The sequence below is a fragment of the Schistocerca piceifrons genome, chromosome 7 (genome assembly GCF_021461385.2).
Source record: "Schistocerca piceifrons isolate TAMUIC-IGC-003096 chromosome 7, iqSchPice1.1, whole genome shotgun sequence".
NCBI classification, from domain to species: domain Eukaryota; kingdom Metazoa; phylum Arthropoda; class Insecta; order Orthoptera; family Acrididae; genus Schistocerca; species Schistocerca piceifrons.
Window position 1 is genome coordinate 30,066,579 of NC_060144.1, and position 16,576 is coordinate 30,083,154.

Consider the following 16,576-nt stretch of genomic DNA (forward strand, 5'->3'; position numbering starts at 1 on the left):
ATAATGGTCCAACTTCTGAAACAATACTTTTTGTGATCAACACAGTCGAACACCTTAATTGAATCAAAAAGTATGCCTAGCGTTTGTTTAATCCATCCAGTACCTCAGAGGGAAAAGAGAATATAGTATTTTCAGTTGTTAAACGACTTCTAAAGCCTAACTGTACATTTTACAGCAAATTATGTGATACAAAATGATCAATTATCCTTACATCCACAGCCTTTTCAATAACTTTAGCAAACAATGATGGTATAGAAATAGGTCTAAAGTTATCTACATTATCCCTGTCTCCCTCTTTATAAAGCTGCTTTACAACTGAGTACTCTAATTATTCAAGAAACCGACCATTCTCAAAGGAAAAATTACAAATATGGCTAAATACAGGGCTAACATGTGCACCACAGTGCTTTAATATTCTGCCAGGCACTCCATCATATCCATGATAGTGCTTAGTCCTTAGTGATTTAATTATTGACTCAATCTCCCCCTTGTCAGTATCACAGAGGAGTATTTCAGACGTCTCGGAAAGGCGTTTTCCAAGAGAGTCATTTGATTCCATGTGGAAACTAAGTTTTTATTTAAATCACCAGCAATGCTCAGAGAATGATTGTTAAATACTGTACATATATCTGACTTATCACTAACAGAAATATTTTTACTATGAACTAACTTTACATCATCGACCTTGTGCTGCTGACCAGACACTTTCTTCACAACTGACCATATGATTTCAATTTTATCCTGTGAATTAGGTATTTTATTTTCGTAGCACATACTTCTTGCCATCCTAATAACATTTTAAGTATCTTACAATACTGTTTGTAATGGACTACTGTAGCTTGATTTTGACTACTTCTAAGATTTCTCTATGATTCCCACTTTGTTCTACTTATCCCACTAGTCAGCCACCCAGGCTGCCTTTAACTGCTAGTACCCTGTTAGGAACGTTCTAATGGAAAGCAACTCTCAAAGAGCATGGGAAATGTGTTATGGAAGGCATTATACGTGTCATCTATATTATCGGCACTATAAACATCCTGCCACTCTCGTTTCTTAACGAGGTTTAAAAAACTCTCTATTGCCGTTGGATTAGCATTCCTACATAGTTTGTAATTATATGTAACATTTGTTTGAGTACAAAAGCCTTTTAGTGCTAAAATTTTTGCACCATGGTCTGAAAGGCCATTCACCCTTTTACTAACAGAATGCCCATCTAGCAATGTAGAATGAATAAAAATATTATCTATGGCTGTGCTACTGTTTCTCTGCACCCTAGTTGGAAAAAACACAGTCTGCATCAGATCATATGAATTTAGGAGATCTACTAACATTCTTGTTCTTGCAAAATCACAAATTAGTATTGAAGTCAATTTTAGGTACTTCCTATAAAGTGAAACAAGAACCCTCCCTAGCTTGAGCAGAAAAGCTCTTAAGTCGGAGTTATGGGACCTATGAACAACAACAATTAGAAGTTTAGTTTCACTAAATTCAACTGCAAATGCACAGCATTCAAATAACTGTTCAGTGCAGTACCGTGATACGTCTACAGACTCAAATGGAATACTGTTTTCTACGTGCATGGTCATTCCCACACTCCGCAAAGATCTCCTTGAAAAACAGCCCGCTAATCTGTATCCTGGTAAAGGAAGCCTCTGAATTGGCGAATTATTTAAGTGGTGTTCCGATATACCAATAATGTCAGGGTCAACATCTGTAAGCCGTTCACTAACTTTATCTCTAACACCTCTTGTATTTTGATGAAATATGCTAATTCCTTCTCTACTTGGAAACATGACATCCTCTGAAGGTGATTCTTTTGTTAGAGGGACTTCCTTTAAGCAGGTATACTTGTCAGCTGACTTTAAATCTAAAAAAGGTGCAGGTCTGACACCAACTACTAGAGGAACTTTCCCATGAGTGATACCACTACCACCACCACACTACACTGTCACCTATAAGCTTAGCCAGCCTCCCCTTCCTATACCTACTGAGGTGCAGGCCATGCCTAGTGAAACCCGATCTATTGATAGACTCAACTGGCACCACTGCAATGTGACCCATGCCCTTCGCCATCAGTGCCTTCTTCAGCCCCATGTTACTAGGCCTGACAGCAGCATTAAGACGAAGCCGATCATGACGCTGAACAACATATTACTGCCACCAGTTTGAGTAGCTATCTTTACCAGGTCACCACCTACATCAATTCCGCGTCCCTATCAAGACGATTCCCTTCGCCACCCACAATCACTACCTGATCATCTTTCTTAAAATTCCTACGTATCTCCCCCATGCTGTCAGTTGTCTGAGCCAACCCCCCCCCCCCCACTAGGCCTCACAATGCTGGTGACCCAGTACTCATTCCCCGAAACTTCCTGCAACTGCTGGCCCACACCTCTACTGTGCGAATTACCTAGCAAAATGGTTCAAATGGCTCTGAGCACTATGGGACTTAACATCTGTGGTCATCAGTCCCCTAGAACTTAGAACTAATTAAACCTAACTAACCTAAGGACATCACACACATCCATGCCCGAGGCAGGATTCGAACCTGCGACCGTAGCAGTCACGCGGTTCCGGACTGCGCGCCTAGAACCGCTAGACCACCGCGGCCGGCGAATTACCTAGCAGCATAACCTTCTTCTTACTGTTAGAATTTGCAGCTGACTTAGGCTTGATAACTGTTAAGGACTACTGCATGTTCCCTACACCTGAATCTACAAGAGGCTCCTTTCCACTCAACTCTTATATACTGCATATACTCGAAGTACAACTGTCTGAATAGCTCCTCCTCATCCTAGCTACCTTCTTTCCAACTACAAGTTCCCATTTCCCAGCATCCTTCATCCTCCTCAACCTATTTAGTTCCTCCTTTGCGTCATGTAACTGCACCTAACGGGGACAGATCTTACGCTACTGCTTCTCTATCAACTTACTTCAACTATAGATTCTGCATTCCCAGGAGAGGATCTCGCTAGAATGCCCACTGCGTTGCCACCCCCCCCCCCCCCCCCAATGAAAATACTTTGAACAAATCCGACACCGGAAGCAGCAGTTCACAAACTTACGACGAGGCTCATACTTCTAAGTCATGAGTCATGGTAAAATTTTAACAGTTACTGAAAAAACTAAACTACGTTATCTAAATTCAGTTACAGCAGTAGAACTATTTAAAACACTAACAATAGTGGTCTTGAAATTCTCTCTCTACTAAGAAAGCAAGAACTTTTGTTAATCCTACCAACCCCCAACTAATACCAATACCACCAAAACTTCACACAATTTTTTAGCTGAAACCAAAAATTCAAGCGGCCACTGGAAAACTCAACGAAATTAAAGCAGTCAATGAAAATTTTACTTAAATATTTCACTAGAAAGAATAAGAAACGTCAGCTGAAAATTACTGCACGAAATTTACTAAACGACTTCAACGCACAGACAACTCTAAAAAACACAGTCGGCGAACGCTTCCAATAGTTTATTAAACAGTTATTTCGCCACAGACAGAATGAGAAACCGTTGGAAACTACTAAATTTATGATAATGTGTAACAGTGAAATGTAAACATAGTGCTGAGGCCTGAGGCTTGGATGAATGACTTAAGCACACTCACGAATAACAGACCACTCGAGTCAATAACACAGAAAGAAAGACTGAAATGAATGAAAATCCAGTAATAAGTTACTTTTACAGCATATATTAACACGAATAAACTTTGAAATAAGTAACTGAAGACTAAAAACCTTACAAAATATTCGCGAGCAACTTGAACAACGTCCAGCACACGTGACGTCACCTACGTCACTGGGTCCACTTGTAAAAACCCACGAGCATTCAACCGATCCTCGAGTTATAACAGTTGTTCCTCCATTGCTTCTCTTTCCATTCCATTTTCCTTCTCACATAACGTAGTTACAGAGGCGGTTTGTTTATGGCTAGGGTTAAAATTCATACTGTGTAGGTCGTCTTGGTCTAGAACATCTAAATTGGCCATCAACGACCATTAAGACATCTCTATGATTTTGTCCGAGAATTATCGATAACGACTGGCACTAGCTGTTCACCATACATGTGCATGCATAGAATACTCTTCTGTACAAAATACCCTGTTTTCCCTAACTCATCATCTTCTCCCAGTGGTTCAGCCACACGTAATGCTTTTACTGGCAGATCCATTACCGCACTCTCCCATGGTAGCTTCTCTGTATCTTGTGGTACTTTATCACATCACTTGATCCTTACTGCTATTACACAGAGCTATATTGCTTCATCTTGCAGCGGCCTTGTGCGGGAACCGTATCTCAGCGATGCTGGGTCAGGTGGTGACGTAATGTGGCCAGTGCCGCATGGGACGTGGTAGCCAGCAGTGGCAGTCGCTAGTGGCTGTGGCCCATAGCGCCAGACGGCAGTGCAGAGGTGAGGCGCGTGGTGCTCCGAACCTGGAACATCGGCAAACAGTGCCATGTCTGTGGGCTGGCAGCAGGTCAGGCGCGGGAGGTGCGCAGATGCGGAGTGCGAATCAGAGATCCCTCTAAGACACACAAGAGTCGGTTGACGTCGGCCTATAGGAAGTCCCTGCAGGGGGGGCGCCACTTCAGACCCCGGTAGCATCAGGTCTAGTCGTGACTCCTTGGACGTAGGTAGCAGAGGCAGTGGCCAGTTGTAGATGAGAGATAGTTTGTTCGTGCCGACCTATATAAGGAGAAAATATGTAGGTGTTCGTTCCTTCTGCGTGCTATACGAGATTTGAATAATAGAGAACTGTGAAGATGGTTCAGTGAACCCTCTCCCAGGCGCTTAGAAGTCGTCTGCAGAGTATCCATGTAGACGTACGTGTAGATTGCATGACCCACACTGGGTCAACAGCTGGCGTGGAGACTATCTCAGGTAGTTACTTTTAAATACGTTATGGGAGTGACAGCGATCAATGTGTAACAAATATTTACTATCAAAAAAAGTCTTGACCCCAATTTATTTATTACGGTGACCAGTTTCGGACACTACTGTGGTCATCTTCAGACCAATGAGTAAGAACCTCCTTCTGCTGGAGTAGTGATTCTCCAGCAGAAGGAGGTTCTTACTCATTGGTCTGAAGATGACCGCAGTAGTGGTCGAAACTGGTCACTGTAATAAATAAATTGTGATCAAGTGGAGTAGTGATTCTCCAACAGAACGAGGTTCTTACTCACTGGTGTGAAGATGACCACAGTAGTGGTCGAAACTGGTCACCGTAATAAATAAATAGTGATCAAGACTGTTTTTGATAGTAAATATCTCAGGTAGGCTGCAGTCGACTTCAGATATATTGTATGGCCGGAGTGCCTGTTATTTGTATTGACTGGGTTTCATGGTACAGCTAAAAGTTCCAGTCCTTGAAAGCTAGTCTTCAAACAGAAGCAAAGGTGATGACCATACCTCCATCATTTCAAAGCAAATATTTTGTGTCCAGACATAATGATCATTCTAGACTCTGAGAAGCTCATCTGCAGAAACCAGCACGGTTTTAGGAAACAGCGGTCATGCGAGACACAGGTGGTCCTCTTTGTGCATGATATACAACAGGCTCTAGACACCGGCTCCCAGGTTGATGCCATATTCCTCGACTTTCGAAAGGCGTTCGACTCAGTTCCGCACTGTCGCTCGCTCCAAAAAGTGCGCGCATACGGTCTGTCCGATGACATATGTGGTTGGACAAAGTATTCTAACAGACAGAGGGTAGTATGTCGTCCTGAATGGGGAGACTTCAACAGAAACAAGAGTTACAATAGGTGTGTCCCAGGGCAGCGTAATAGGTCCGCTGCTTTTTACGATTTATATAAACAATCTGGTTGATGGTATCGACAGCGGCATTAGACTGTTTGCCGATGATGCTGCAGTCTACAGGAAAGTAGTATCACACGAAAGTTGTGAACAAATCAATGAGGATTTGCAGAAAATAAATGCGTGGTGTAATGACTGGTACTTATCTCTCAAGATTAGTAAGTGTAACCTACTGCGTATAACAAAACGAAAATTCTCATTAATCCACGAGTACAAAATAAATGCACAGTCTTTGGAAGCGGTAACATTAATAAAATATCTGGGTGTGACTATTCGAAATGTACTCAAATGGAACAATCAGATTACACAAGTAATAGGTAAGGCGAATTCCAGATTGCGGTTTATTGGTAGAATCCTGAAGCGATGCAGTCCTTCAACAAAGGAAATTGCTTACAATACTTATGTTCCTCCAGTCTTAGAGTACTGTTTGTCTGTATGGGACCCTTACCAGTTGGGTCTGATTCAAGAGATTAAGAAGGTCCAAAGAAGAGCGGCAAGATTCGTGACAGGTACATTTAGCCATCGCGAGAGCGTTACAAATCTCATAGAAAGTTTGAAGTGGGACACACTTGCAGATAGACGACGAACTAAACGGAAGGGGCTGCTCGCTAAATTCTAAAATCCTATCTTTGCCGAGGATGTAGTGCATATATTATTACGATCAACTTTCATATCGCGCAATGATCACCATTCCATTCAAAGATAATGGAAATTAGAGCTCGTACTGAGGCGTTCAGACGTTTTTCCCTCACGCTATCCGCGAATGGAACACGGAGGGGGGGGGGGGGGGGGGGAACGACTTTGGCGCGAATAGTGCCCTCTGCTGCGCACCGCTTGCTGGCTAGCGGAGTATATATGTACATGTAGATGTTATATATATATTATCATTACACAAACGTCCCCTCCTAAAGCGTGATTGTTATGCCGAAATTATTACACGAGAAATAGCTTGCAAACTTTGCTTAAGCGTTTTCCCGTAAATTTTATATCCTGTGAGAGATGCTAACTAACTTCTTGACATGCCTTTTGGTTGTCACAACGATCCGCATTGGTTGGACCACGTGCAACACAAATCACTCCCTTCAGACTCATATGCGGTCGTGAAAACTGTCACGCAACGGAATACCGATATGAGAAAGGGTAGCTCTAGCGAATGAGTTGAAAGTCTTCGTCTCTCAAAATGTTACAAAATAGGTAATTGAAAAGCGGATAAACTAAATAATGAAATGAGAGACCTGTCCAAAATCAACCCCAGTTTATTATAATGTACGCTGTTATCACGCACATGAACAAGAACTAATGACAGATTGTTCTTGAGGTCTATAACGCACAGAGAACACAAAAACTAACATTTGGAAACATTGAACAAATTCAAAATAACAACTGACCGACTTGGGAATGACCATCATCTCTCAAATCATATATCAAGGACATGGCCGTAATTATCGCACAGTGATTACACCAAGTTGGCCAGAAGGATACATGACTGCCACTTGCAAACCAGATACAGGGGATAGGGAAAAAAATGTGGACAGTGGTAGTAACGGGATGGTTGTGTTTGACGGTCAATAACGCAGGTAAGGCACGTGTTGCGCTGGACTGTGCTTGTTCAGTACGGACTACGCGTCAGTGCAGGTTGTTTAAGAGTATTGCAAACTTGGTATCTGCATTCAGAGATCGAGGTCGACGTGCAATGAAAGACCTAACAGAGTTACAAAAAGGGCGGATTGTGGGTTCCCAATTAGCTGGACCATCAGTAACCAAGGCAGCCAACTTATTGAATGTTTCAAGAGCAACTGTTTCAACAGTCATGACAGCCTATAAAAAACATGGAGACATCATCGTGTAAACGTAATAGCTGGCGCAAATCAAATCTGTCAGAGACCGTCGTACGCTAACGCGAATTGTGTCAGAACAACACAAAACTGTTGCGGTTAAAGTGACTGCAGAGCTCAATAGCCATCTTCGATACCCCGTATCTATCAACACTTTCCGCCGACAACTCCATAAAGTGTACATGCATGGACGAGCTGCTACACCGAAACAATTAGTGACGACAATAATCGCAAAGAAGCCTAAATCCTGGGCGACTAATCAGTGGAAGCACGTCATATGGTCCGACGAGTCAACGTTTTCGCTATTTCCAACATCGGACCATGTTTAAGTCTGGAGAACGCCAGAAGAAGCCTAGAATCCTGATCGCTTATTCCAACGGTTGAGCATGGAGGTGGAAGTGTGATGGTGTGGGCAGCCATACCATGGTATTCCGCTGGTCCCATCATTACATTACTCTCAAATGCTGTGTTACAGCCAATAATTATATGAATATTTTATGTCATTAGGTGCACCCCATGATTCAAATATTGTTACTCGACAATGATGCTATATTTCAGCACAATCGTTGTATGAGGAGCATGCAAATGAATTGCGGCGTCTTCCCTGGCCAGCACAGTCCCCGGACTTGAACGCTATTGAGCTCTTGTGTGCGGTATTGGTGCGCAGACTCCGGAGCAGGTTACTGCCCCCCTTGTCACAACAGGAGTTAAAAGAGGTTCTGATCGAAGGGTGGCAAAGCATTCCACTCGAGCCAATATTCCAACAAGCATCGCAGCTTTATTACGGACAAATGGGGGTCCAAACCCTTATTAATAAACCATTCCCAAGTAAGTACTGGTGTTCACATTATTTTGCCTGTCCCCTGTTACTATCCTGGTCATAAAAGGCCCTCAGTTGCTTAAGGAAGAAATGTAGAAAGAATCTAGTCGACCAAAAGGAATACCCGTCAAAAGAATGAATAACCATTATTTTCTGTTCCGCTATGCTGCACTTTCTCATCATATTTTGTGTGCTAGAGAGTGTAAAGCTGCAAGTGATGTAGCTGGCTGCCCACAGCAACACATCTGTCCCAGCTCCTCCATCCAGAAATGGATAAGCAAGTCGGCCGTCCCCTTCCAGAGTCGAAGTACCAGTGTTCTCATTTCGTTTTTGAAAAACGAAGTAAGTGTTCTGCCAAAATTGTAGATCCAGACTCGACAGTTTCTGCTTTCTCTCTCTCTCTGCTCTCTGCAAAGTCTGTGTAATTGTTTTCTGTCAATGAAAAGCTTCGCTAAGTGGTGGCCTATGGTATTATTCTTACCAGACTTAGAAACTGCTCGCGTGGCAAAAATTTTACAAAGTTAGCCCATTAGTCCTAAACTATTCAGAATGGGTGTTTGAGAGTGAATGTTTACTTAATTCATAAATCAGCCGAATATGCTTATGCAAAGTAATTACGTTTTATGATCATAAGGGGCGCACAGCACAGTATTAAAACTAAGACATTTCATTTCATTTTAAAATTTTGTAGACTTGCCCCCCCTAGCTGTAGTACATACAGTTTGTTTACAAATATGTTCCTGAGTGCAGAATGTATATATAGCATGGGAAAAATGAAATTAACCATGAAAATATTTCATACATCGTATATAGGCAACCCTATTTGCACCACTGGCTTTGGGTACGAATGATGTAAGTTGTGTTGTCTATTTTAAGGTGCATAAAATATTTTCTGGGCTAGTTTTGTTTTTATTTTATCCACAATGGATGTGAGGTGCTGGTTGCAAAAATCATTGTTAAAATGTTGGCGTAACCAGCTATTTATAGTGTAAGAAACAATTAAAATTTAAGCTTTTCGAAGGCTAGCCCTGCTTCATCACAACATTATTGTACAATAACTTCTGAAAACTACCTAGACATAAACGAGAAAAATTAAAATACCTTCTTCCCCCGCATCCGTGTCTTCTTAAGACGAACATCTACATCACTTTCAGCTGATAAAACAGTCACATGTGTGCACATCCCGCATACCTTCCCGAAACCCACATCCTGCAAACAAAATGGCTCTGAGCACTATGGGACTTAACTTCTAAGGTCATCAGTCCCCCAGAACTTAGAACTACTTAAACCTAACTAACCTAAGGACATCACACACATCCATGCCCGTGGCAGGATTCGAACCTGCGACCGCAGCGGTCGCGCTATTCCAGACTGTACCGCCTAGAACCGCTCGGCCACCCCGGCTGGCCATCCTGCAAACAACACAGAAGTAGCGCGAGTGAACACTTCTAGAGTGTAACCATGAAATGACAGATACAGAAGAAACAAGGGTGATACACAAACTGGTCGCAGGTTCGAATCCTGTCTCGCGCATGGAGATGTGTGCTGTCCTTAGGTTAGTTACGTTTAAGTAGTTCTAAGTTCTAGGGGACTGATGACCTTAGATATTAAGTCCCATAGTGCTCAGAGCCATTTGCGCTATTTGATACACAACCATGGCAGTTGATCGAAAATTCGTACCCCATCTATAACGAAAAAATAACGGTATACTGTAAAGTCGTTAAATAATTATAGATATTAAGAAGGATCTGCAAAGTTTCAGAAAAAAATTATTCGTGTCACCAGTATTCTGTTCATTTAACGCATTATGATTTCCCACGTTGTATAAAGAGTGAATTACCTAAAATATTGCGAAAATGGAAAGTGCTATTGATGTGCAGCTTTCACAGAATCGATTGGTAATCAGGGGCTCGTATTACAAGCCAAACAACAGATTTTGATAACACTTACAAAGTGTATTTCTTTGTACAAACATACATTTTTAAATGAAACAGCCCCTATTGACATTAACAAACTAAATAGTGGGATTCCCTGAAGAGGTATAGTATTTTGAAAGGTTCCCACACCGATACTTGTACAATACCTGTGATAGCAAACGACGGTAGTATCGATCATGCATTTTGTCCATGTACAGAAGTTAAGCCGGCCGGTGTGGCCGTGCGGTTTAGACGCTTCAGTCTGGAACCGCGTGACCGCTACGGTCGCAGGTTCGAATCCTGCCTCGGGCATGGATGTGTGTGATGTCCTTAGGTTGGTTAGGTTTAATTAGTTCTAAGTTCTAGGCGACTGATGACCTCAGAAGTTAAGTCGCATAGTGCTCAGAACCATTTTGAACAGAAGTTAACACGATTCTCATAATAGTTTCCATACATACATACATAATAGTTTCCATACAGCTCTTGATGGAGAGAGATAATATAGGGGTGGAACCTATGTTGATGGAGATTGGGTAGGACACTTGCCTGACTCATGATTCTTGCTCGTGGAATTGCGCGAGAGTTGATGTGCGGGTCAACTGCAACAGCAGCAAGAACATTAATTTCCCCCTCGTTAGTCGTTACTTGTTTCCTTCTGTTACGTTGTATGGGTGTTGGAGACCCAGTCTGATATAACTGGTTGAAAACGTTGATAAATAATTGCCTAGATGGTTGACGTCTATTGGTATATCTTGCCTCACACAGGGTACAAGAATCAACTTCATTCTTCGTACACTGTCCATACACCGTGAGCATGTCGCCTTTTTCTGCAGTGGTAAATTACACCGTCCACTCATGGCCTATTTCACGTAGTGTTACACACTAATTGACTAGCAAGTCGCTATGCACTCAAAGCATTCACCGGCACACTGTAAGGAAACGTTCGAACATCGCAGCTAGCAACTACACAGGTTGAATGGCACAAACAAGAGTAGATGTGGAAACTTTTCAAAACACGATATCTCGTAAACGACTCTCACTAGAAATCTTGCGACAAACACCACTGACACTCTAATTTACACGACATCTAATCTGTTAATACTAGCAGGCATTGTTCCATCTTTTTAAAATGTGTATGTTTGCACGAAAAAATACACTTTATAAGTATTATTACAATCTGTTTGTTGACTAACAGCACGGGTCCCTCACTGCCTATCCATTCTGTGAAAACCGTACATCACTACCACCTTGCTGTTGTGGCTGTGCCCTCTTGTAATGTTTTGTGGTTCAAAATGTTCAAATGTGTGTGAAATCTTATGGGACTTAGCAGATAAGGTGATCAGTCCCTAAGCTTATACACTACTTAACCTAAATTATCCTAACACACGCACCCATGCCCGAGGGAGGACTCGAACCTCCGCCGGGACCAGCCGCACAGTCCATGACTGCAGCGCCTTAGACCGCTTTTTTTTTTTTAATCTCATTTTGTTCGTTGTATCTGCTCGGGGCGGACGTCGCAAGACACCGGTTTCCGTTCGTCGTTGAGCCAATAACTCAGTTTTTTTTTTTTTATTACAGAGGGCAGCTAACCCTCTGTCCGAACACGCTGAGTTACCGTGCCGGCTAGGCTAATCCCGCGCGGCCATGTTTTGTGGTTCCTGGCTGGAACAGGAGACGGTGGCAAAATGCACACGTCATTAAACCACACTTTATTACAGGAACTAGTTCAGAACTTAACTTCAATTATGTCCAGTCTGAAGTTCGGCGGTTAACAGGAGTCAAATAAAGTGTAGTAATTCTTGCGTTTTGCCCGTGCCCATATCACAACTATGTACAATGACTAACGTTCCCTCACAGCTAGCCAAGGTGCAGGGCCACGACTATGACTGTGGAAGACGGGAGCACAGTGCGAAGTATTGAGATGCACAGATTGAGAGACTGAGGCAGCTGGGTCGGCGGCGGCGGCCTGTATGTACGCTGCCCAGGGAGCGTTATCGGCGAGTAGCCTGGGGGCGTCTCATGGCCTTCTCTTGTCACAGGCGCGCCTATTTCAGCGACTGCTATACAATGTTCCTTAGTGACGACCGGTGTGCTGGCGAATACGTGTACAAGCACACTTCCATTTCCAAAATATTTGCGGTGCAATGTTTAGGTGATTCACCCTGTACATTTATTTCCAACTGTTCTAATATATTCATTTCGTTTTCTTGATTTTGTGTACGCAAAATTGCGAGATCCTCATCAATTTCTAACACGAGTTACCCAACTTTCATGAATTTACATGGGTATGGCTGACTTCTCCAAACTGTTAAGCCGAAATGTGTCTCAGTGTTCTTTGTACCTTAAGCTGAAACGACCTACCATCTGGCTTATGTAGTTCGCATTACAGCTACTAGATTGAATTTTATAGGTAGCAGCTGTCTCGTACACTACTGGCCATTAAGATTGCTACACCAAGAAGAAATGCAGATGATAAACGGGTATTCTTTGGACAAATATATTATACTAGAACTGACATGTGATTACATTTTCACGCGATTTGGGTGCATAGATCCTGATAAATCAGTATCCAGAACAACCACCTCTGGCCGTAATAACGGTCTTGATACGCCTGGGCATTGAGTCAACCAGAGCTTGGATGGCGTTTACAGGTACAGCTGCCCATGCAGCTTCAACACGATACCACAGTTCATCAAGAGTAGTGACTGGCGTATTCTGACGAGCCAGTTGCTCGGCCACCGTTGACCAGACGTTTTCAGTTGGTGAGAGATCTCGAGAATGTGCTGGCCAGGGCAGCAGTCGAACATTTTCTGTTTCCAGAAAGGCCCGTACTGGACCTGCAACATACATACGGTCGTGCATTATCCTGCTGAAATGTAGGGTTTCGCAGGGATCGAATGAAGGGTAGAACCACGGGTCGTAACACATCTGAAATGTAACGTCCACTGTTGCAAATACCGTAAGTGCGAACAAGAGGTGACCGAGATGTGTAACCAATGGCGCCCCATTCCATCAAGCCCGGTCATACGCCAGTATGGCGATGACGAATACACGCTTCCAATGTGCGTTCAAATGTGTGTGAAATCTTATGGGACTTAACTCCTGACGTCATCAGTCCCTAAGCTTTACACACTACTTAACCTAAATTATGCTAACCACAAACACACACACCCATGCCCGAGGGAGGACTCGAACCTCCGCCGGGACCAGCCGCACAGTCCATGACTGCAAATGTGCGTTCACCGCGATGTCTCCAAACACGGATGCGTCCATCATGATGCTGTAAACAGAACCTGGATTCATCCGAAGAAATGACGTTTTGCCATTCGTGCACCCAGGTCCGTCATTGAGTACACCATCGCAGGCGCTCCTGACTGTGATGCAGCGTCAAGGGTAACCGCAGCCAGGGTCTTCGAGCTGATCTCCATGCTGCTGCAAACGTCGTCGAACTGTTCGTGCAGTTGGTTGTTGTCTTGAAAACGTCCCCATCTGTCGACTCAGGGATCGAGACGTGGCTGCACGACGCGTTACAGTCATGCGGATAAGATGCCTGTCACCTCGACTGCTAGTGATACGAGGCCGTTGGGATCCATCACGATGTTCCGTATTACCCTCCAGAACCCACCGATTCCACAGCAGTCATTGGATCTCGGCCAACGCGAGCAGCAATGTCAGGGACGGCCGGAGTGGCCGATAGGTTCTAGGCGCTACAGTCTGGAACTGCGCGACCGCTGCGGTCTCAGGTTGGAATTCTGCCTCGGACATGGATGTGTGTGATGTTCTTAGGTAAGTTAGGTTTAAGTAGTTCTGAGTTCTAGGGGACTGATGACCTCAGAAGTTAAGTCCCATAGTGCTCAGAGCCGTTTGAACAATTTTTTGAGCAATGTCACGATGCGATAAACCACAATCGCGATAGGCTACAATCCGACCTTTATCAAAGTCGGAAACGTGATGGTAAGCATTTCTTTAAGCATTTTTTCTCCTTACACGAGGCATCACAACAACGTTTCACCAGGCAACGGCGGTCAACTGCTGTTCGTGTATGAAAAATCGGTTGGAAACTTTCCCCATGTTAGCACGTTGTAGGTGTCGCCACCGGCGCCAAAGTTGTGTGAAAAGCTAATCATTTGCATATCACAGCATCTTCTTCCTGTCGTTTAAATTTCGCGTCTGTAGCACGTCATCTTCGTGGTGTAACAATTTTAATGGCCAGTAGTGTATTTGTTCGCTTAAATCTTACACATCTTGTACATCTTAAGAAGACTCTGCTGTGAGATAAGTAGCTACGTTATTTCATTTTTATTGTTGTTTTTTATTGTTTATATTGCTCGCATTTGGGGATTTGTATACAGTACTTCTGATGATGAAGGCTTGACCTCCGAAACGTGAAAAGTATATTGCTTTTTACATTGTAAGTAGATGGTTGTGTTGACATTGTAATAGACAGTTTTATTTTGCGCAGCCTGTGCCGTATGTACATAAATCTTTGTCGTTTGTGTCTCTTCTCTTACGAGTGAGCACTGCTCAGGCTGCGTGTTTCTCTGGCGACAGTGTTATGTGGTCTTGCCATTGACTTGCTTTCAGGCCGACTTTGTGGAAGACCTGCTGGGCCTGACCGCGCTGGCCGTGGGTCTGCGTGTTCTGGCGCTCGTTGCGCTGCTGGTGAGGACGTGTCGCGGCAGCCGCTGAAGGCCCGACACTCCTCCTTCTCGTCGGTAGGCGGCATCCGAGCGCGTCTCCGGGACACGGACTGCGTGCCTGCGATCTCGTACAGTAGCAGTGTCTGTGGAACAGCGCCTCAAGTGCTGCCTCTTTACGCTCAGCTTTCTGTGTCAGGAGATGTACATTCCGTCCGAAAGATAGTATCGTATTTCGTGAACTGGTTACACGCGCGCCGCACTCTTAGCAGTGGACGTGATAACGTGACAGAAATAGCTCTTCCCAGATTGAAACGGCTCTGCCGACAAGGACGATACATCCGACATTCGCACGGATGTACCTGTGGTGAGCACCTGGTAAACAACCTTGCAGGAGCACACGGCGCCCTTCACTGTCATATTTTTGTTGTGACACATCTTTTGAACATAAGCAGACAGACTGACCTTGCACATATTGACAGTGGTAACCGGGCTATTTCGCATGCGTCTGACGAACAGGTATATGGATCCAGAATACATATAAAAGTTATGTTCACGTAAAAACTAAAATGTTCCTTATTTAATATTTTCAAGAAAGGGGAGATATTGTAAGTGTAATTGTCGTTTCTTTCCTTTTATTTATTACTAAAATTTGTAAGGCTCTCTTATAGCTTTAGAACGTTCATTTATAAAGTCTATCTTTCTCAAGAACACCGTACAAAGAAATACTAATCAAAAGTGTCTTTTGTTATTTTCGATAATATATTGGTCGAACTCTACAGTTCACAGTTATATACTAACTGAAGTGGCAAAAAACTTTGTGGCATATTAACTGCAGTTATATCAGTATTAGTACCAGAATAAACTGTGCTCAGGTGTCACTGCTTCGTATTTGAAGTTCTACTGTCAGAAAAACCGTCAGTTTCACGAATGTATAGTACATCAGGCGAATGTATTCTAATGACTGAAGTTTGATAATTATGATGTGCCATCACACTGTGGTAACATATTGTGAAAATTGTGATTACGTTTTGAATAAAAAATACTTTTTTACTGCGCAGTTGCAATCATTTGATTATAGAAATGTGTATTCAGCTGTATTCAACACAAAAATTAATACTGAGTCATAGCATCAATTGTCTATAGCGGACGGTGCTGTAAACTCCCAAAGACAGACTCACGCTGGTTACTGAGGTGAGCCGAGGCAGCGAGAACGTGTCTCCAGACGCTGCCCTACCCCATCTTTTCAGGTGAAAATCTTGTGTACGCCATGAATGTATGTAAGGTATTTAATTGCAAAACCTATATTCGGGCACTGAGCCCATCGTCAGCGGCATCTGATACAGACAACAAACAGATGTATAATCTAGTATTTAGAACATAATATCATCTTGTGCTCATAATTGTAGAAAAATGACGTTACTTACATATTCTGCACGTCGTTATCAAATGACGTCTGTGTCAGTTGTAATGTCTCTAAAATACCGCAACTGCCCTGGATCTAGAAAACATAGAACCCAGTCAATATTTAAAACCTCATTACAGCCATGT

At 43.2% G+C, this 16,576-nt stretch overlaps 1 protein-coding gene across 2 annotated transcripts in view; it reads left to right on the forward strand.

Annotated features, from left to right (window-relative positions):
- LOC124804802 (protein white-like) overlaps positions 1-16,081 on the forward strand; it is a 269,943-nt gene extending 253,862 nt beyond the window's left edge. For both annotated transcript variants that reach the window (XM_047265138.1, XM_047265139.1), the window contains one exon: positions 14,973-16,081. In XM_047265138.1, the coding sequence (XP_047121094.1) occupies positions 14,973-15,077 (105 nt within the window). In that variant the 3' untranslated portion in view covers positions 15,078-16,081. The remainder of the gene's footprint in view (positions 1-14,972) is intronic.
- The last annotated feature ends 495 nt before the right edge of the window (positions 16,082-16,576 follow it).